Source organism: Salminus brasiliensis, chromosome 10 (assembly GCF_030463535.1).
Source record: "Salminus brasiliensis chromosome 10, fSalBra1.hap2, whole genome shotgun sequence".
In the NCBI taxonomy this organism is placed as follows: domain Eukaryota; kingdom Metazoa; phylum Chordata; class Actinopteri; order Characiformes; family Bryconidae; genus Salminus; species Salminus brasiliensis.
The window spans coordinates 22,618,821-22,640,951 of record NC_132887.1 but is presented as its reverse complement, the minus strand read 5'-3'; the positions used below and the strand labels follow the sequence as shown (position 1 = coordinate 22,640,951).

At 40.7% G+C, this 22,131-nt stretch overlaps 1 protein-coding gene across 2 annotated transcripts in view; it reads right to left on the bottom strand.

Annotated features, from left to right (window-relative positions):
• The window catches only part of adam12b (ADAM metallopeptidase domain 12b), a 90,040-nt gene that overhangs the window by 3,303 nt on the left and 64,606 nt on the right, over positions 1 to 22,131 (bottom strand). The window contains exons 15-19 of one of the 2 annotated variants that reach the window (XM_072689720.1): positions 17,072 to 17,180; positions 14,502 to 14,688; positions 11,957 to 12,065; positions 9,131 to 9,397; positions 37 to 212 (exon numbers count right to left, since the gene is read on the bottom strand). In XM_072689720.1, coding sequence (XP_072545821.1) covers positions 37 to 212; positions 9,131 to 9,397; positions 11,957 to 12,065; positions 14,502 to 14,688; positions 17,072 to 17,180 — 848 coding nt within the window. The remainder of the gene's footprint in view (positions 1 to 36; positions 213 to 9,130; positions 9,398 to 11,956; positions 12,066 to 14,501; positions 14,689 to 17,071; positions 17,181 to 22,131) is intronic. The other variant, XM_072689722.1, reaches the window with a different exon arrangement.

The following is a 22,131-nucleotide window of genomic DNA, read 5'->3' as shown; positions in this document are numbered from 1 at the left end:
TTCCTAGTGGATTATGCTTGGCACCACTGCACTGACCTGGCTGGTTGTGGTATAGCAGGAGGGGGTAGTGGTACAGTTGGGATTGGAATAGGTAAGGGCCCAGGACCTTGTGGGTGCACTCCAACTGCCGATGTACTGCGACCCAGTCGGGAACCTCTAACCGGAGGGTCTGCTGGCAGTGGCTTCTGGGGAGGACTGGGCTTCTCAGGATCCTGTGCACAACAAAAGCATAATGTAGAGGTAAAATAACTAGTAGCCTTGACTGTTCTAGAGAGAAGCAGATCGAAGACCCTTTAAGTTTCAAGTACGGCTCGGCTTGACCCGCCATTCTTTGAGATCCATGGAAGACAAGCATCCAGGCTTTTTTCTGTCCTGGCACTGAAGTATTAGAAGGAACTTCCCCTGCGTGTCCGAACAGCAGAGTCGCTCGCTGTCTTCAAACACAGACTGAAGACCCTCCTCTTCTGAGAATACTTAATAGAAGTGAAGTGCAGTGTTGAGTATTGTGGTCTCCATACTGACTCCTGTGTTTAGTAGTATCTTAGAGGTATTGTTTGGATCATAGTCTATACAAACTAGCTACAGTATTTTCTAAGTAAACAGTGAAGCACTTTTGTTAGTCGCTGTAAATATAAACGGAAGAGGAAGAGAGCTAAGAGGAATTAGCTACACCAATCAGCTACATTAACATTACAGTTCTAAAGTCTAATTATCATATATTTCAGTCATAATGACCTTGAACATCACTGTTGTCGTCAGATCAATCCATATCTCACTCTTTATGTGTGGAAATTGTTATTTTTGTTGATTTCAACGTTACAGTTACATTACCCAAAGTGATTGGAGCTGTTCTCCCTGTCTATCCTGAACTGAAAAAGACACACCAGCCAGATGCTGTTTGTGTCCATCAGGTTAGTGGACTGGGTGTACACTGGCTTTTACAGAAACGTATAGCCCAATTAAGTGTATTTATATCACAATACAACTAAAAGCCAAAAGAACAAAACTAAAGAATAAAGACGGGTGTAAAATGATAACTGGGTGAGGCGGATGATGCCAGGCCCCACATATAAAAAATTCTACATGTTCTGAGTTCCACGTTGAAAAGCACTCAAAAGTAAACAAGGCATATTTCCACTAGATGGTGCTATGTGGCTGTCAGTTACAAGATCCAGCCGCTGTCTGTTGCTACTGCTTGCCTTGTGCTCTCTCTTTAAGCTGGTGCCGCCACAGCTGTTGTTGCCCCCCTCCCAGCAGCTCTGAGGGCATGTGCAAAATGAAAAAGTTGTCATATGTTGGTAATTTATTCCAGGGGTGAGGTAATGACATACATCTGCTACTTGTTTCACAGGAGGTCCCAGGCGACTTGCAGGAAGAACGAGAGAGATGAACAAACCTTCAGTGCTAGCAGCGGGTAGCTGACCGTTTCTAAAACACTTACACCAAACATTACTGACAAGTTGAGCCTGATTGTGAAATGGCTGTGCCCCACGCTGGAAAGTAGGTCTTGTGCTGATCCCACAGAGTCTCTGTCCCCCCCGGCATCTCCAGTGCCAGGCGCTGTGTGCAAGTGATTCGAGCTAGCACTTCTTGAGCAAGCCTCTTCCCCAGAGAATGTGATGCCGTCACTGCATTATGGGAGCTTTTAGTCATGCGTGCATAACAGTGTGTTGAGCTGTGAGGCCAATTTGCTGCAGCGCCTGAAGATGTGAACCCGTTTCAGGACTCTTGCAGTAACTGTTGACTCAGTCAAGCTGCACAGGCACTCAAGGGCACCGAGTCGACCAAAGTGCCCCCCGTCATTTCATAGGTAAGTGGTCCTGCACTTACTCATGCTAACTATGAGATCATCACCATGAGACCGTGAAATCATGAAACCCTCACTGGCCCAGTAGCGCACATGGCACGATGTTGATAAAGTTACTTGTTATATTACTACTTGTTATATTATTCAGAACGTACCAGTGATTCATAAGGCACTTAAGGGAAGAGTCCAGCATCATTTTTCAACCTAATAACTGCTGCATCTGCAGCATATGGTCAGTTACCATGGATGATAATTGCAATGCATTTCCATCTACTTTGTATATAACAGAAACCCCTTTGAAACACTCTTATGCTTCACCATCTGCCCACTGGCTTCTCTTTTGTGTTGTCAAAACTCGTAATTTCTCGATTCATCTTGGTTCTTCTCAAGTTTTCTTTTTCTCACTCAGAGGGAATTTTTTCTTGCCCACTGTCGCCAAAAAAGAAGCTCAGCCCTGGATCTCTGTAAAGCTGCTTTGTGACGACACTGGTACAGCTGAATGATGAGAGATCAGTACATGGACCTGATATGAATACACAAACTGGTATCCTTTCTGGCATAACCAAAACAGAGCTGAAATTCAATATTCCTACACTATTTCTATAATCTGCACTTATTTTATTTACTCCCAATATTTACATAAAACTGGCCACTAGCCGAATTCCCTAGTAAAAGAAGTCAAGGCATGACGCCACGTAAGACATGACGGTGACTTGGTGTTACACCAGAACACTAAAACGTGATGGAAGACTATGGTGTTACACCAGACTTTGCTAGTTATGGAAATACAGGTTGTTATATGAACATTGACCCGTGTCGCTGCATTTTGGATAAGTTGCATGGGCCTGATGGTGCGCAGAGGGAGACCAGCCAGAAGAGAGTTGCAGTAGTCAAGTCTTGAAGCTTTTACTACACCATGAGAAACCATGTGTACAGTAGTATTCTGGAGGTTAAGCAGAGACAACATTTAGCATATCTCACCTGATTACACTGTAGATGTGTTTCAGTGAAAAGCGTGAATAGAATCCAGTCAGAACACATGATGCAGTCTGGGCATGACACACATGTAAGGTGTAATCAAGCTAACAGCCAACTGTACATACACACCATATCCCTGACTCTGCGCACTAACTTTACTGCTGTTCAGTAAGTACTGGTGAGTTCAGAGAATATTAATACTATAAAAATATTAGTATTATTAGAGGATCAGGTGAATCAGATCAATAAAGGCTAAAGGAATCTGACAGGGATCGGACAATAATTTATCAGTAACAACAACACGACAACTCAACAGCCTAAACTGATCATGATCAACTGCAACCTTGGAAAAACTCTAGGCCTTATCTAATGTGTACTCAGTTTAGTCAGTTTCAAAGGAGAAACACTCACATCTATTACTGTAATTAGTGTCATCAGGATAATATTAATATTAATTTAGCAGTCAGCCTCAAAAGTATGTTATGAACCACCATGGGAGTGAGGCATCTTCATGTCAGTATTTTATGAACTATTTATTTTTCAATTAATTATTTAATTCGGTAAAAACAGTAAAAAGAAGTGTATTAATAACATGGGGAGTGAAACTATGCTGTTGTTGGCCCACCAGCTGTTTCTGATGTTATAAGTAAGTAATGCTGAAATGTATTCAGCTCATTTTAAAGTACTTTTGCTTGTTTACGAGATGCTTTCGGCTGTTGTTTCAAATAACTGCAATTGGTGCTGTCGGCCATTAGGAAAAGATTATTACAATGATTATGATTCTAAAAAATATATATCTTTTAAATGAGGTTTTACTGGAAAATCTCTGGTATTACAAATACTACTAATATCTACTGAATAAAGTATTGTCCAACTAGCAACTCCCAAGGTTGGAACACCATGGAAGAAGCTATGAGGTTCTAAAAGCACTGAATTCCCATTAAACTGCATTTACCAATAGCCTCACATTGTCGTTGTAGGATACACAATAAAGTGGCTACTGAGTTCATGCCTAGACCATGACTTTGGAGCAGACATGTCCAAGTCCGAGTGAGACTAGATTTACATAAAAAAACCCTGAAGTTCTTTGAAGTCATTCTGACTAGAAGAAAATTATATGGTTAAAAGACTGAGGGGCTTAATCTCCGTCCCTTTAGGTTTATGTTATTGTCAGCTGCATAAAATCAAACGTTCATTGATCAGATGCTGACGGAGGAGAGACCTAGAGGAGTGACATGTGTTTGTCCAATGTTTAGACATATGGGCATTAGATACTGATGTATTGATATTCAGGCTGTTAGGGCAAATGCAAATGTTGAACACATCACTGTTTGTGTACTGCTGTCATATTTAAAAGAACTGAGGAATGGTCAGAAGTTTGCATACACTCATCATGGACATGAAGGTTCACTGCATTATTGGGCTTTCAGTGATTTCTTTACCCTGTTGTTTTTCTGGGGCAGAATGAGTGACGGCATACATCTTTAATAGAAAACAAATGCTGCACAAGTCTGATGTTTTGGGTGGGATTTGAGTGGGAGTTATACATACTCTTGTTTTTCCCCAGGTCAGTTTGTCTGGGTTTCCCCCATGTGCTTTTCAGCACATGGCTCTGTTTTGTTTGTGTTCTTGTCTCCTCCATTGTCTCCTGCTCCTGCCTAGCCCCGCCATAATCGTGAGCCCTCCCCTCTTGTTTTCTTCCCCAGGTGTACCTTGTCAGTCTCTGTGTATAAACAGTCCCTTTGTTTCAGTGTTTATTGTCTGGTCTTGTGTGTGTTTACATGGCAGGTCATTGTTGTTTCCTGTTTGTTTCTGTTGAGGTCTGTCCGTCTTGTTTGTTCGGCCTTCTGTCCATGTGTATTTTCAGTTTCTACATTGTGTGTGTGTGTGTTGTGTTGTGTTGTGTTTACTTGCAGGCAGGAGCACATCTGATATTAGGTTAAAACTAGTTGTTCCATTACCAGACACGTTTGGTAGTCATTAGGGCAAAGGCAGACTTTCAATTGGATATTTGACCACACTTCTAGGCTGAGAGTTCAATTATAGGCACATTTCTGAGGTCAGGACTTTGGAAAAGCCATTAAAAAGCTTAGTGTTAGCCTCCCCTATCCATTCCATAGCCATCTTTGAAATGTGTTTGTGGTCACTGCGCTTTTCAAACACGCAGTTGTGTCCAAGTTTCAACCATCTAGCTGATGATTTGAGGTTACGCTGTACAATTATGAGGCAGTCCTCCTTAGTTAGGTAGTTCCATATGCTGCCAAACCATGCTTAACAGTGGGCACAGTATGTGGTCAGCTGAAAACTTTGAGCTTGAAGGTGTTAAATATGGAGCTGTCGTTTTTGGACAGCAGCCTCTCGACCCATGGTAATGTAAAACTCAGTTGACCGTAGACAGTAACACAGGTTTTCCAACAGTGGTTGGTTCTTGGGTTGTTCCTGGCCACCGTAACCAATGTCCTCTCAGCCAAAGGTGACAGGTTTTTATCCAGACCCGGGCAAATTGGCTACACTTTTGTTGTACTGATAAGCGTGGAATCTGCAGTAGTTTTGAAATGGCTTGACATTCCTGATGTGTGTAAATCTGCTCATTCTTTTTAGATCCACACTGAGCTCCTTGGACTTTGGTTAATCTAATAAGTGCTGTTTTATGTGGCCACCAAAAAGTTACCTCTGCTAAAAAGTGTGCTTTCTCCATTTTGGATCTTCAGTGCTACTATACGATAAACCGTGCCTTTATTGCATTTACATTTACATTTATGGCATTTAGCTGACGCTCTTATCCAGAGCGACTTACAGGGTTACTCATATTACAGAGGAGGGCCAATGTAGTGTTAGGAGTCTTGCCCAAGGACTCTTATTGGTGTAGCGCAGCATAGTCACCCAGACTGGGAATCGAACCCCAGTCTCCCACGTGGTGAGGTCGCTCACTAGCAGGTAGTGGCCACACCAACCGGTTATTGGTCACTAAGTGGTGCTTGATTTTGCTGAAATTGATTTGTTCTGGAAGTCTGAAGCATTGAACCACTCCCTGCTGCAACTCCATTAAAACAAATGTACATTTTCTTGTGAAATCTGGCTGAGATATGTTCTGAGCCAAAGGGAGTTGTGTTCTTTTCTAAGTAGATGAAAAAGTTTGTCAGATGTAATTAACTGTACGACGGTGATAACTGCTGTACTGCTGATCTCCAAAGCACTGGGGTTTCCCTTTAATATTTGGTGTGGTTAGACTCTACCAGAAGAAATACAGGATCTCTTGCTGTTACATCCACTGTTAAGCCAACTGAGTACATGAACTAGATAAGATATATGAAGCGGATACATCTCTGAAAACATGTCTGTGAATAAAAACAGTCCTTTTAGCCAAACCTGGATATTCAGTGTTAACACAGTTACAGACTAGGCAGCATCTCTATATCAATACTCCTGCAAGCTCAGAAATCATCGCTGTGGCTAAAAACCTGCTGGGTACCTCTAACTGATACGACTAGAAAACAATGTGCCTGCAGCGTTCAGCAGATGCCAAAATTATATTAAACCTTTAATGTATTTTTTTGCTCAGCCTGGCTGTCGGCATTCACCCCATACTGTTTGTTTGATTTTGCTTAAAAATACTGAGGCTCCATGGGGTGGGCACTGGTTACTGCCTCAGCTGGTTCGTTTGAGCTTGAGTGAATGCCCTTTGGACACTGTGCCGTTCCTTGCTCCACACACATGCCTCTTTAGCCCTTTCTGCCCCGGTCTCCCTCTCTGAACTGCTCATGCTGATTTAAGCCTTAATAAGAACCATGCTCAAGGAATCAGTGAGGGGTCTATCCAGGAGAGAGGAGCAAGGCAGCACAGCCAGTGGGTAAGAGTACTTCAAAACCCTGATGCGGCTCGTCTTAAATGAGAGATCACGGCTATAACTTTAGAAACGCTATAGATATACAAGCCATAGTAATATTTCAGCCTCGTTTCTTCTCACAGAGGCTCTCACGACCATGAAGTTGCAAACGATTATTTTACTAGGAAACCACAGATTTGAGCTGTTGTTCTTAACATCAAATTGTGGAACACTTATAAATATTTAGAATATATTTTCTGTACAAGGCACTTTATATATATTGCTACATATTGCAATAGTACTCTGAGATGCAGAAAGTAGGGGTGCTGAGGGGGCGACAGCAACCCCAGATATCGGGATTGAGTAATACTTTACTCTAACCTTGCTATGTAACATTGACATAACCATGTCATTAACATATTAACATGTTATGGCAGCTTTCATACGCTGTCATGATAGATTATGTCAATTAATTTAGCAGTGTCATTACTGGTAACCATCATGATGGATGCTATGACAGTTTATGTCACAAGCAAACTTAAAGTCATGACATTGAACATTACAGTACAGTGGCCGTTAATGATTGCACAACACAGTTCTATTACTGGACATAATCTCTCACGACAAGCCTAACTCAACTTGATAATTAATGACATGTTTATCAGGGCTGCCATCTTTTATGCACTGGCTGTGAGACACAATTATACACAATTAGCTTTAACACCTATGTGTGCAGTGTGTCAGATAGTAGAGAAAACCCTCTCAACACAGATGAGAACTAAGAAAAAAATAACATGATGTATAACCAGATAACTTAATAAAGCAATCGTAAAATGTCATTTATAGTGGGAGGTAGTGGGTTTGGGGTGATAAGTATTTTTGTTTGTTTGTTTGTTTACAGTACATATTACAGTATTATTACAGTATTACTTTAAAATTAACAAATTAAACAAAATACACGAGGTCCTTGTCCAGTTATATATTTTTTGTCGCTAGCCACAAGTGCCATTACACAGCACATTAATGCTACATTAATCAGTAATATTTAATATTAATGATAATATATTATTATAAAAGATGTAACATTTAATATGATAAAATTGCACTACATTAAATCTATAAAATATATACTTTAAAATATAAAAGCTTTTCAGCAGAGCTTGCTAAACAGAACCATGTTTAGGACTAATGTAAATCTTACTCCAAGAACATTGTAAAAGTTGGCAGTTGGTTATTTTAATGTTAGTAGCAGGGTTTAAATACAGTGTTACTCAGGATTGTTTCACTGCAACAACTGTACAATTACTACTCACAGCAAAGCCCCATGTGTAACATGTTTGTTTGAAGGCAATCTTTGCATTATTATTTTTATTGTGTTTTATTTCTAGACTTTTTGCCATGCACTAATTGCCATGCCATGCACTATTTAACACTGGTTTCAGCACTGCTGGCTCCTTTGTTGTTAGTTGTTTTGGGATCATTTCAAACTCTGCACAATCAAACAATGAACAATCAAACTTTATACTTTTATAACTTTAAGGATGTCATCCACAGTTGATGTTTTTAGGTCAAACCCATCTTGATTCTTATTTTATCTTTATGTCCAGTTCATATTATTATATATTATATTAAATTAAAATAAATGTATTACTTCATTTGTTTTGTCCACTGTTTCCTGTTTTTATGTCTGTTTATTTATTTATTTTTTTAATTGTACAGCATGTTGACTGCCTCCTGTAGTCTATTAAATCTGCTCTAGAAATAGTTTACTTATAAGAAAATCTATAAAATAATTATGTTTCACATAACAGTCTGACTCATTGATCACTATTTTGCCATGTTTTATCACACAGAAGCACATTGTGACACAGCCTATTTTATTTATATTATCTGAATTAAAAGAGGCATAAATTATGATCACAAAAACAGCAAATTGATAATTAAAATAGGGCAAGTCTGCATTACTGTCACTGAAGTTATACAATTATTATTATTACCTACATCGTTATATGATTACCTTGATGCATTAAATGCCTAAAAAAAAAATGATCAGTAACGATGATAAGTCAAGATGCTTAGATTGATTGAAGGACTTATTTGCATATTGCCTTTTGTGATATTAGTATTGGGCAATATCACAAAAATGATTAATACACCATATGCTGTATAGCCCCAGAGCAAAGTGTGGCCCCCTTTAGTTAACATCTTTGTTCTCTTCTCTGGAGTAGTCTAGCATCTGCTTGTACATGCATGGCCTGTAAAAAGCCTTGTATAGCTTTTAACACAGCATGTCAATTAGAGACCTCCTCATATGCACTGCCGTACCACAGTCACCCTTGACTCCGACTGTTATTATGGTTTTATATGTACACAGCTGTGTCATTGGCACTATAGTGTATTATATGTGCTGGATAATGTAGATGTTTGACATTGTGCAAGTGCTTATTCTTGAGGTCGTTCTGCTCGAGAAAGGTTCATACAAACACTTGCTTTGTGCGCAGCAGACAAAAACAACCTACCTGATTGACCCTGTAGGGCAGCTGGCGAGGGAGCGTGAGGAAAGGCGCCGCTTTGACCGGAGACTGAGTGCGAGTCGGCAGAGGCCTGTGGGGTGGCACAGGCGGCAGGGTCTGCAGGCCGGTGGCCACACCCACACCCAGTGTGATAGGCATAGGGTGGCTGATGTGAAGGGGCTGACACTGAGCAGGGCACTGGGGTAACCGTCGCAAACTGTGAGAGTGGAAGTTTGGAGGTGGAAGAAGAGGCTCAGCACAGAGGTGAGACGGCTAAAGGGAGAGAGAGACAGAGACAGAGAAAGAGAGAGAGAGAGAGAGAGAGAGAGAGAGAGAGGGAGAGAGAGAGAGAGAGAGGGAGAGAGAGAGAGAATGCTCAAAGATCATTAAGGAAGCAGAAGAAGACCTGATCTCTTACCTATACCAAGATCTCAAACCTTAACTTAAATAATCTTATTAAGACTATGGTGTGTTCACAATCATTTAGGAAAGGCCAGGTGATGCAAATTTCAAAACTTTATAAATACTCTGACTCCTCAGACCAAAAATCAGCAGCCATAGCGGGATGCATTGTAAAAAAAAGATGCTTACAAAGAAGGAGATGGCTCTAAGATAGCAAGATGTTTTCAGGTACAGATTCCTCAGTTCCAAATGTAACTAGGGAATGTCAGTTAACAGGAACAAAATAGGTCAAATTGAGTTCTGGAAAACTTTGATACAATAAGATACTAGCAAATTCTATAAGCAGCTGGCAGAAGATAAAGTCACAAACATAAACGTATGCCATGGCCGTTGACTCTTATCTGGCTACAAAAAGCGTGTGATACAAGCTGTGAAACTTGGCAAAGGGAGAGTTAAAGTACTGGCAATGCAGTGCGCTGAAATATTTGCTTTAAGCCCTCTTCCTTTTTTCATTATTTTGACATTATTTTTCTTTGTTTTTCTGAAAATCAGCTCAACTTTTAGATAGGAGATACAGGTAGTCTCTACCCTGAATTCTGTTAAGTCATGACAAAACTTGCCTGTGACATTAATCTTTTATCTTTCGAAAACATTAAAGATAAGATAATTAATTCAAATTCCACATGGGCTTCTTAATGCCAGACTCAGATTCAGATGGTATTTTATTGTGTGAGTACTAACGGCAAAAACAGTGTGACATGATAGTAAAGCATGCCAGTGATGCTCATGTTTGAATGAGCAAATGTGTTACTGTGATGCCATTTCCTCTTAGCATCACCATAAATTTACAACAGCATGGAAAAAGCTGTCCATCTAAATGTAATTTTCAGTGTTAATAACAAGGTAATATGACAAAAGCACACATTTGCTCAAAACCAGAAATGGCTCGCTCTGCTCTGACATAGATAATCCCTGTGTGATAAAACTTCTAGTTCAGACAATACCAGATTTCTACATTTGTATGTGCATTTTAAAGAATGTTAAAGAAAAATGAATGGTTGTGTGTGATGAATTGTATATATTTTATGAGCTCCTTGTGTTTGGTCATGGGTGCTTCACTCTCTCCATCTGCTGTGACTGACAGGGCCTGCGAGGCTGCAGGATAAAGAGCATGAGCCGAGGTCATTGTGCTCCAGAAAGCTTCACTGCTTTTCTGTGACCCAAGAGAGGCATGACCCCTCTTGTGCTGAACTCTGCTTTCTGCATGCTGCCTCTTCCACAGTCAGAACAGGCTCTTCCAAATGCCTGGAGTGCTGATGAGCATCTGATCTCTCTTCCTCTCCCTCATGCATACACATACACGTCCACACATACATACATACAAACATACATACATACATACATGTCCAACAGATTCCAGGCACTCTTTCTAATCAATAAGTGTAGCTACTTTATGGAGGCTTTCATTTCCAAAAGAATATGATGTCCTAGAGGGGTATAAGGCCCCTCTTTACTGGCCTATGACGTGATGGAACTGTGTTCTCTGGAGTGAGGAATCTCCATTCAATACCTTTGGCATGAGGTAGAGTGGCGATGCAATCAAATCCACACAGCAATGTAGTGTAAAGCCTTCATAAGAGGATCGAGGCTGTTGCTGCAGTAAATGGGAGGGGCAAACTACTATACTTCTATATAAACTACAGTACTTTTATCTATTAATACCCTTCACTCCCGAATGTTGACTGAGCAGTGTGTCCTACAAAGCCTGGACGTTTTGGTCCTGAAAACAAATGCACGCGCACACACACACACACACACACACACACACACATTCACATACAATAGCCACTAGTACTGTAGCACAGCACAGCTTTGTCCATATACAACAATAATATTATAATACCACATGTATTACTCCACCAGTCTCCCTCAAAGCGTATCATTTCAAACAGGTCTTTGTATCAATCGTCCTCATATATCCACTCACACAATGCAAACGTCCTATACAAGGCAGTGTCTTTCATTATCAACAGAAACTATTTGAGCTGTATTATGAAGCCTGTATGTGATTCCTGCTGAAGTGAAATAGAGGTGCTTCTCCATTAAAAGTCTGCCTTTTGCCGACGATACAGACTTCGTTTAAATTCCTTCAGGGATAGACCCGGAAAATAAATCAATTATACGCCTTGGCAGCATCTTGTTTTTGACAATACGCCTGTGCTGAATTAGTTTGGATGGGCACAGTAATTTCTCAGAGAGAGTTCATACCATCCGGCACTCGCTGAGCCTGAGAACAATGGATTTCTATTGAATTACAGCGCCTGTATGGTGTTGTTGAGATCCAGCCTGATTGGCTTTATTGTGTGTCTGTGTATGTGTGTGCAAGTGTGCGTGTGTGTGTGCCTGTGTCCATTAAGTGTCCACACGTACCTTGTCTAACCTACAGTTAGTAGCTCTGGAGGGTGATTTGTGCAGGGGAGAGCCTCTGTACACTGGCTGCGTCTGAGGAGGACTGGGGGCTCTACTCCATCCCACGGATCTACACAAGAGGAAGAGACACAGTAATTATAACATCCGTGACTGTTGAGACAGGGGTCATATACTGTATGTCTTCTAGAAGCTACTGAACAACTGCATGAACCACATGAAAGACAAAGTAAACAAATCTTCTGCCTGATGTAAACGGGTGCAAGTGAATGAGTGAGTAAGTGAATAAATGATGAGAGAGTGAACATGTGAGTGAGTGGGTAGGTGAGTGATATGGAGAGTGAGTAAGTGAGTGAGTGATTAAGTAGATACATGAGTGAGTGAGTGAGTGAATGAATGAATATGTGAGAAAGTATGTGAGTCAGTATGTCACTGAGTATTTGAGTGGGTAGGTGAATGTATAATAATTATGTAAGTGAAGGATCATGTGCGTGAGTGAGTATGTGCGCAATTATGTGAATGAGTGAGTGTATGTGGGAGAGTGAGAGTCAGTGAATGAGAAAGTGAATAAATGTGTGAGAATGTGTGTGTATGTGATTTAGTAAGAGTAAATGAGTATGTGAGGGATTATGTGAGTGGACATGTGAAAGATTATGTGAGTGAATGAGCATGTGAGTGAGTATGTGCGAGAGTATGCGAGTCAGTGAGTGAGTGAATGAATGAGTGAGAATGTGTGGGAGTGTGTGGGATATGGGAAGACAGTCGGGTGAGTGAGGGAATAAGTATGTTTGTGAGTTAGTGAGTGAGTGAATGAGTATGTAAGGGAGTGAGTGAATGAGTATGTAAGGGAGCAAGTGAGCAAATGAATATGTAAGTGAGTGAGTGAGTGAGTGAGTGAGTGAGTGAATGAGTGTGTAAGGGAGCGAGTGAGTGAATGAGTAAGTATGTTGGATGTGGGAGTTCAGTCAGTGAGTGAGTGAATGAGTATGTAAGGGAGTGAGTGAGTGAGTGAATGAGTATGTAAGGGAATGAGTGAGTGAATGAGTAAGTATGTTGGATGTGGGAGTTCAGTCAGTGAGTGAGTGAATGAGTATGTAAGTGAGTGAGTGAGTGAGTGAATGAGTATGTAAGGGCGTGAGTGAGTGAATGAGTAAGTATGTTGGATGTGAGAGTACAGTCAGTGAGTGAGTGAATGAGTATGTAAGGGAGTGAGTGAGTGAATGAGTATGTAAGTGAGTGACTGAGTGAGTGAATGAGTATGTAAGGGAGCAAGTGAGCAAATGAATATGTAAGTGAGTGAGTGAGTGAGTGAGTGAGTGAGTGAATGAGTGTGTAAGGGAGCGAGTGAGTGAATGAGTAAGTATGTTGGATGTGGGAGTTCAGTCAGTGAGTGAGTGAATGAGTATGTAAGGGAGTGAGTGAGTGAATGAGTAAGTATGTTGGATGTGGGAGTTCAGTCAGTGAGTGAGTGAATGAGTATGTAAGTGAGTGAGTGAGTGAGTGAGTGAATGAGTATGTAAGGTAGTGAGTGAGTGAATGAGTAAGTATGTTGGATGTGGGAGTTCAGTCAGTGAGTGAGTGAATGAGTATGTAAGTGAGTGAGTGAGTGAGTGAATGAGTATGTAAGGGCGTGAGTGAGTGAATGAGTAAGTATGTTGGATGTGGGAGTACAGTCAGTGAGTGAGTGAATGAGTATGTAAGGGAGTGAGTGAGTGAGTGAGTGAATGAGTATGTAAGGTAGTGAGTGAGTGAATGAGTAAGTATGTTGGATGTGGGAGTTCAGTCAGTGAGTGAGTGAATGAGTATGTAAGTGAGTGAGTGAGTGAGTGAATGAGTATGTAAGGGCGTGAGTGAGTGAATGAGTAAGTATGTTGGATGTGGGAGTTCAGTCAGTGAGTGAGTGAATGAGTATGTAAGGGAGTGAGTGAATGAGTAAGTATGTTGGATGTGGGAGTACAGTCAGTGAGTGAGTGAATGAGTATGTAAGGGAGTGAGTGAGTGAATGAGTATGTAAGTGAGTGAGTGAGTGAGTGAATGAGTATGTAAGTGAGTGAGTGAGTGAATGAGTAAGTATGTTGGATGTGGGAGTACAGTCAGTGAGTGAGTGAATGAATATGTAAGGGAGTGAGTGAATGAGTAAGTATGTTGGATGTGGGAGTACAGTCAGTGAGTGAGTGAATGAGTATGTAAGGGAGTGAGTGAATGAGTAAGTATGTTGGATGTGGGAGTACAGTCAGTGAGTGAGTGAATGAGTATGTAAGGGAGTGAGTGAATGAGTAAGTATGTTGGATGTGGGAGTACAGTCAGTGAGTGAGTGAATGAGTATGTAAGGGAGTGAGTGAATGAGTAAGTATGTTGGATGTGGGAGTACAGTCAGTAGGTGAGTGAATGAGTGTGTGAGTGAGTGAATATGTGTGTGGGTAAATGAGTATAATGTTAAGTTTATTACATGGCCCTGAGGAAAATATATATCTTCATATCATCCACTCTTACTCCCAGTGCACAGTTGTGGACACTGCTCAGCAGTACAGTCAGCTCTCAGCTTTACCTGAGCTTCTGGATGGTGCTCTTCTTGTTGGCAAAGAGCAGCTGGACCAGAGTCTTCCTCTTCAGACACACGAGCAGGCCAGCGGCCAGTAGGCACAGCACAGTGACCACCAGGCCCATGGCGATTGCCCGGCTGTCAGCTGACGTCACATAGGACAACACGCACATTAATACACATACACGCACATCTAAGGTACAGCACAACACGGTACGGCACAGAGGGAGGAAACACAAAGAGAGCAGCCTGTCAAAGCATATTCGAAGCCCATCCACAATTGCTCACAATCACCTCGCTGCTTTGAATACCCTCTCACTAACAGGTGGAATATGAATGAAGATGAATAGCACATTGTGTGATTGGAGAAATTGTCAGAAATTGGGACAAAGGCTGGCCTGGTCAATTGGCAGGGACTTGTTCATGGATTTGCTAGTCTTTTTGAATGGACATTCAAAACGGCAGGCTGCCCATGTTAGCCCCTGTGCGTAAAACCAGGGGAAAGGTGCAGGAAGAGAGGAGCAGGTGTGTTAGATAAGACATTAGAGAACTGAATGCTGATTTACCAGCCCTGTGTATGGATCAGTGTATACAGCCATGTTTTAATTTCCGTAATTTGGGGTGTCATGTAACTGCTATTTATAAAGTGATATGGTAATTTGCTCACAGCTGGCTAATCTGCACACCATCCACTAAAACAAGTGTGAACTATTTGAAGTGATCTGTATTTCTGTGTTTTTGTATGGACATTATGGTTCAGAGCATTCAGTAGTACAGAGAGTAGCTGGTAGCCTGTGTGCAAAGAGTGATGAACGTAATGCAGTAAAAGCTGTAAGCAGTTAGCAACATTCTCTGCTTAGCCTATTTCTCATGACAGAAAAACATTATTTTAGCCCATTTTCTACCCAATTTGGAAAGCCAATAACCCAATGTTTAAGTTAACTCCCCCTATCACTAGGAACGCCCCCCCCCCCCCCCCACACACACACACAACATTACGAGGGTGAAAACTAGCAGTTGTCTACTCAGCAGTTGACACATGTGAAGCCAGCCACCACCTCTTTCTGAATATGAATGCCAGCATATATAAAATCTGCCATAACATGTTAATGACACGGTTTTGTTAAAGCTATTTATGAAACTGTTTATGGTATTAATGGTATTACTTATCCAACCTCTTGGTAATAAGATCATTTCTTAGTTGCATTAGAAGAAAACTTTGAACATCCAACATATCTTGGCTGGTTCAACATGCACTGTATGTCCGAGTGTTTGTGAAGACCCTTTCTAATGAATGCATTCAGCTACTTCAAGTTAAACCTACTGCTGACACAGATGTGCAAATGCAAATAGCTTGTCTAGTCCCTGTAGAGAAGTACAGCCAAATATAGAAAATATAGTATATGACCTATTGGAACAATGCCTAAAGCCAGGTGTGGGCTAGAGAAGTATAAAGACTCTGAAAGCATGAAGCTGTGGAGCAGTGGAACAGTGTTCTCTGGAATGATGCTCCATCCAGTATTTTGGGGATTAGTTGGGAATGAGGTAGGGTGGTGATCTTCCAACATTCTGACCTCGCTAATGCTCTTTGTCGCTGAATGCAATCAAATCCTCTAGTAGAAAGCCTTCCCTGCACAGTAGAGATTTTAACAAAAGCAGGATAAACTCTTTTTCTAATACCCTTAAAGAAACAATGAATGAGCAGGTGTCCCAATACTTTTGTCCATTTAGAGCACTTTGGGTATAAAGGAAATTAATTTTTTTTTAAATTGGATTATATGGCAAATTTATGTTATTAAGTTATGTCCAATTTGACCCACTAGCTCGGACTCCCTCATCGCATGATTCCACCAGTGCTGGGAAATTTGGGCAGACCATCACTTTTAATAATAAAATAATAAAAGGTCATTGATGGAAAAGCAGCACTTATTTGTCCAGAAAATCAGATCATTTCAAAGTTCACAAGCTTTTTCTCTTACCCGCATATTCAAAATTCAGAGCATGACACCCAGTCTTACACAGTGATTGTTAAAAACAGTCAGCCATCAACCAACAAAGGTGCAAGCATAAAAACATATTATTTTTAATATTGCAGCCTTTCTTTTTTTTGCAGGTACAAATGAATGTTATATGCAGCCTGGTGATTTAAAGAGGTCAGCACAGTGGTGGTCTGGTTTTCAAATGACTTTTCTTATAGTTCAAAATGTCTTACTGTGCTTCCTTGCCATACTTTTCTAGTCTGGGGCATGACTCTCCTTTAAAAAGGGTAAAAGTATTTTTCTTCTTGTTTTATTTTACTATTTGCAGAACCGGGTATGGCACATTTAGGGACGGCAGTCCAAAAGAGCACTGGATGAAATCCAGTAAAGATATTATTCATTAAATAATTTCATCTCCTCTGCAGGTTTCAACACATTCAGGGTGTGTGATGGCAGAAAGTCAGAATTTGCATGTGTAAGCAGAAAGTGCAGTTTTAGAAAGTACATTAAAAAGTGAAGTAAACGTTCAGTCACAGGTTAATATGCTGCCAAGTGCTTTAGCTGGTGATCTGTCAAAGCAGCTGTCTGTTACTGTACCTGCCAATCTCATTGGTCCACTGTCCACGCTGCCACCAAACCCTGCCCTCTCACAGAGCGGGGGCGCCCAGTGAGCTTCACAGTGGCAGTTCTTCTTATTGTTACACACCTGCAAAGATAAAGCAAGTATATAAAAAGTATTCTCTCTCCATTAGTGCCCGATCAGTGTGAACATTTTGGCACAGATACTGATTTTAGAGGGCTAAAACTGCTGGCAACTGGTTTAATGTTACAAGCTTTACTGACTTCTTACTGAATTAACCTAACTGATAATAATGACCAGTCCATAATTAACTAAGTCTAAGCCTTAAGCTCTTATTCTTATTCCGCCCTGTGAATAGAAATATCTATGGGCAACACTTTACTTGGATGGTCCATTGTAATGGGCCTCGTAGATGCTCACCTAACATCCAACTAAATGTCTACTAACTGAACTGAACTCTGTTATTTTGAATTACCCATTTATGGTTTAAGGTTTATGTGAAGGCTAGGGTTAGGTTTACGGTTGATTCAAGGTTAAGAATTAGGGTTAGGATTAGGTGTAAGGTAAGATTCCAGAAGGACGCAGTTGGATTTAATAGTGTCCCACTCCCGGGTTTGCCTCCCATCTCACTTGATGCACTGGACTACAGGTCCCATGATCATTTTCTCGTTTTTGACTCGCCCTCTTGCTTAGTTGTTTGAACTAGTTGGTCTATGGTTTTGACCCCTGCTCAGCTCTTTGGCTATGCTCTTGTTTATCCCATGTATCTCACTGCTCGGCTGGTTTTGACCTGGACTGTGTCATTGCCTGTTTCTATGGATTACCCGCCGATCACTAAAGTTTCCACCAAGCCTGCGTTACAAACAGATATTCAGTTGAATTTTAGGTGACCATCTACGAGACAGCTGTAATGGACCATCTCAATAAAGTGTTACCCAAGTTTTCATGCTAAAGGGATTGGATAGCTGCTTTGTGTTTTTTGTTTAAACATGGTCGTGTCAGCAGTCACTTACTGACTGGTACTACTGGCAGTAAAATGTCTGCCTGTATTTTACATTAATATTCAGTGGTAATTTATTTACCTATTAAACAATTCCTGTGTAAAATGTAGAATAGTTGGTGGCTGACCCCTTATTCAGTAACTACAGGAACTTCTGTATAAACTGGTGGGGCTATTCTTTGGTAATAGATGTATGTAATAACACTTTTGGTCTGCTGGCAGTCCACAGGCTTTTTAAGGGGTTAAAGTTTTTTTTTTTTTGCAGATACAGATAAATGCAAGGAGAAACTTATACATATAGTCTTATATTTATTGTGAATTATCTTAACTGAATAAGAACATTATAATGCGTCCTGTGTATTCAGAGATTGCCTTCGGTAAAAACGGACGAAAGTTAGTAGTGTAGTGTCATAGCCAAGAGTCAAAGCGGTGCAGCTTTAAGCTACAAGAGTAGTAGAAATTACTCTGTGCATCCCAGCCTTCACTCAGGAGCTCAAAAAAGGTAATGAAACAGCACTCAAATTAGCTAGCATGGCTACAGCTGCAAGCGGAATTCCTGAAGAGACACATCTGAACTGTAATAAATTCCTGGTTGCATAAAGTTCAACCAAACATGTTTGAGAATTTATTTCAACATGTCTTAAGAGCTCCGAACTAAAAATGTAAAAACAAAATGAGAAAAACAAAACTCTCCTGCTCTCCTAATTGTATCATCTGGACATTTCACACATGGCATAAACAAACACAGCAGAATAAGCCTTAGTGAGTGCAGTTATCAAGGAAACTAAATCATGCTGATATTTTTAGTACATGCGAAGAGTGAATGTCTTTCACACAATTTTCACACCATGCACTTAGAGGTAAACACCTCCCCTCTCCCCCGCGTTACTCTTCATAGATAAATTGAGTTCACCTTGATCGCCTTGAACTGCTGTGGACCTATTAGAACCATTAAGGCATGCTTTGTTTTCATATAGCCTAGATATTCGACCTTCACAGGTGTTTGTGGTTATTCAGGTGTGTTCAGTCGCTTCATTAGTCACCTCTGGAGTCTACTTCTGCTGTTTGTCAACATGCCGCTATAGTCACATTATCTCAGCCATTACAAGGTTGAAAAACATCTGAATAAATCATTAGTCAAACCTTAGGCTTATCAAAATCAGTTCTTGGTTGTTGGTTGGTGTAGCATAATGGGTAACAACATCTTATTCCCAATGGCAGACTAGAGCTTAATTCCCCAGCCAGGCAAGTACACCACAAGACACCAATAAGAATCCTTGGGCAGAAAAACACATGATTCAAATGTAAATCACCCTGGTTTTGAGCATCAGCTAAAAGTTATTAAAATGGGAATGTAAGATTGTCAGGAATTGGTAAGCTTGGTGACCCTAAAGGGATTGGAAGGCCAATAAAGACTGAAACATTTCCACAGAAAATGATGATGAATTCTCAGCATAATGAAGAAAAATCCCATGACATCTGTCCGACAGACCAGTAGGTGTGAATGTTTCAATGACTGCTGCCCATTGAAAGACAGTATCTTGGTATTACCTGCCCTGTACTTAAACCCGAAGGCTCTTTTACTTTGTATGAACTTTTAAGCAAACCTAAACCAGGCCATCCTGAATAGTAGTTTGCATCTTGCAGGTTTGCCTCTTTATTGTTGTTAACAAAGTCTTCAATGGACAGTAGACACAGACAAATCCACACCTGTCTCCACAAGAGTGTTTCTGATCTGGTGCATGGAGAGTTTGAGGTTGCCTAAGTCATAAGCCCCTTTTGGACATTCACAGTAACCCAGAACTTTTCCAGACATTACCATTCGGACATGCTGGCCGAATGAGAAAAAGCAAATGTCTGGGTCAGTTGCATCAGACATTGCCTAAATTTCATCCTGACAACACCCTTAGCTTAAGTCATTGGTGATGTCATTGGCACCGCTCTAGGCCTAATGTTGACCAAATGCAAAGGCAGACTCCAAAAGTAACCAAAAGCCTAGAATCAAGACTATATGCTGAAAGCTCTCTTACAAGCAACAAAAAATATACCTAACTTGTTTATAGTGCTGTGAAATTAGGACAAATCTAAATGCATTACCGACAAAGACAAACTTTAAGGCCACTGTGTAAAAACAAACCCTGGTATAATACTGTTACTGAAGCTTCACCAAATCAACCTCCTGCTCTTTCATTAGTCTGTATGCACTGCAGACTGTGACCCACATATTCTACTTCCCTCAACAAGTGCCTGAGTCAACCAGTGAGTAAGTGTGAGGGTGTTCTTTTTGTACGCTCTAACCCCAGTGCTGTTCCTTTTCTCGTGTTGCCCATGGAGACCGAACGAACTAGATTTTAGAATTCCGTACATCTGCATGAGAAAAAGATGCAAATCAGCATTTTGTGCTGGAACATGCGTTTGATGTGTGTTTTCAAAGCCTCCTCCATTTCTTTGGCTGTGCCGAGGAGGTTTAGGAGTGGCCATCATGATGGTTTAAACATATGGAGGAAAGCCCATCTCAAAACAGCCGCACACCCCCTCTGCCTCAGGATAGAGAGAGGAGCCTCAGGGATTCAGAAGGTAATGGGTATCAGCTGTGCATCTGTGTGTGTGTGTGTGTGTGTGTGTTTGTGTAGAAAGGGATTAGAGGGAGTTCAGTGGACCGGACACTCCTTGCCCTAAGCCACAGAGCACACCCTTTGCTTTGGACTAACGCAACCATCACACACCCACATACATACATACACACACACACACACACACACACACACACACACTCACATACACATTTTTGTTTCTATACTTCTTGGGGACGTTGTGGGGGTTATAGAGTTTGTCCTTTAAGTATTTTACTGTTACTGTTGTAACATAACCTCATACATTCAAAACAGTAAGTCATTCTTGACATTGATGTAAAGTCATTTGGGCCACTGAAAAGGGCTGCTATTTTACTATTCACATTGCACTCAGACTCAAATACCGCATCCATCAATGCCCAGAACTACTTCATTAACAGACTTAAAATCAAACATGAATATATTCTTTATAAGTGAACAATCCTTGCACTGCCTTTCAGGGTTTTCAAGGTCATCAGTTCTGCCATCCTCAAGCTCTTTATCAGTGGGTAGGTTCTAACCACACCTGAGGGTTCCAACCTACTCTTTTCAGCATAATCTTTAGCCAACTTCTTATAATGTCATGCATAATAGTAAAAAATAAGGCCTTTTCAGAGATTGAATTATTATTTCAAATCTCTCAACTTGCCTAGAATGGAAAACTGCAATTCACTTAGTTCAATAATGAGTTCAGTACATGGAGGTGAAAAACCATAAACTAGGGGTGTAACAAATTATTGATATATAATGACGCATCATAATATTATGTTTTTTAATACAGTATCAATTCTTTAAAACACAGTCTTCAGTTTTCAGATTCACCCTTATTCGTATTAAAGTTTTTATACTATGACAGTTTTCCTACAATTTGATAAAAAAAAACAATAATAGTACATTGCCTTGCTAACAGTATTACAATATATTGAATCATAGCGCCAGTTTCGTGATACAATACACAGCCCTCCCAACCCTACCCTACCTGAAGAACATCTAGTCTTATCTCAGTGAGACAGCAGTGTAAAATACTACAATTCTTACACACAGTGTGGACCATGTGACCAGCTTCATTAATAGCAGGTTGCGCATTGCAGTAAAGACAGTTACCAGATAAGTGAGATCAGCTCCTCTCACTATGCATGTGATTTCCATCTTTTTCAGTTTAGGAACCAAGTAGGTAAAGGGCTCCTTTTGTGGGCACTCTGCACAGTCAGTACTATTAACACTCCCTGTGCTGCTCTTTTGAGGTCTACAGATTCTTGACAGTGTTTAGGTTTGGGGGACTGTGAGGGCCAAGGCAAAACCTTGAGCTTTGTGTCTAGCCTTGAGGTTGGCCATGAGGTGTGTTTAGGATCATTATCCTGTTGTAAAAGCCATTCTCAATTCATATTCAGCTTTTTAGTTTTTGTTACTGATGGTTTTTAACTGAATCAATTTCTTCCTCTACTAGCAACATGTTTCCCAAGTC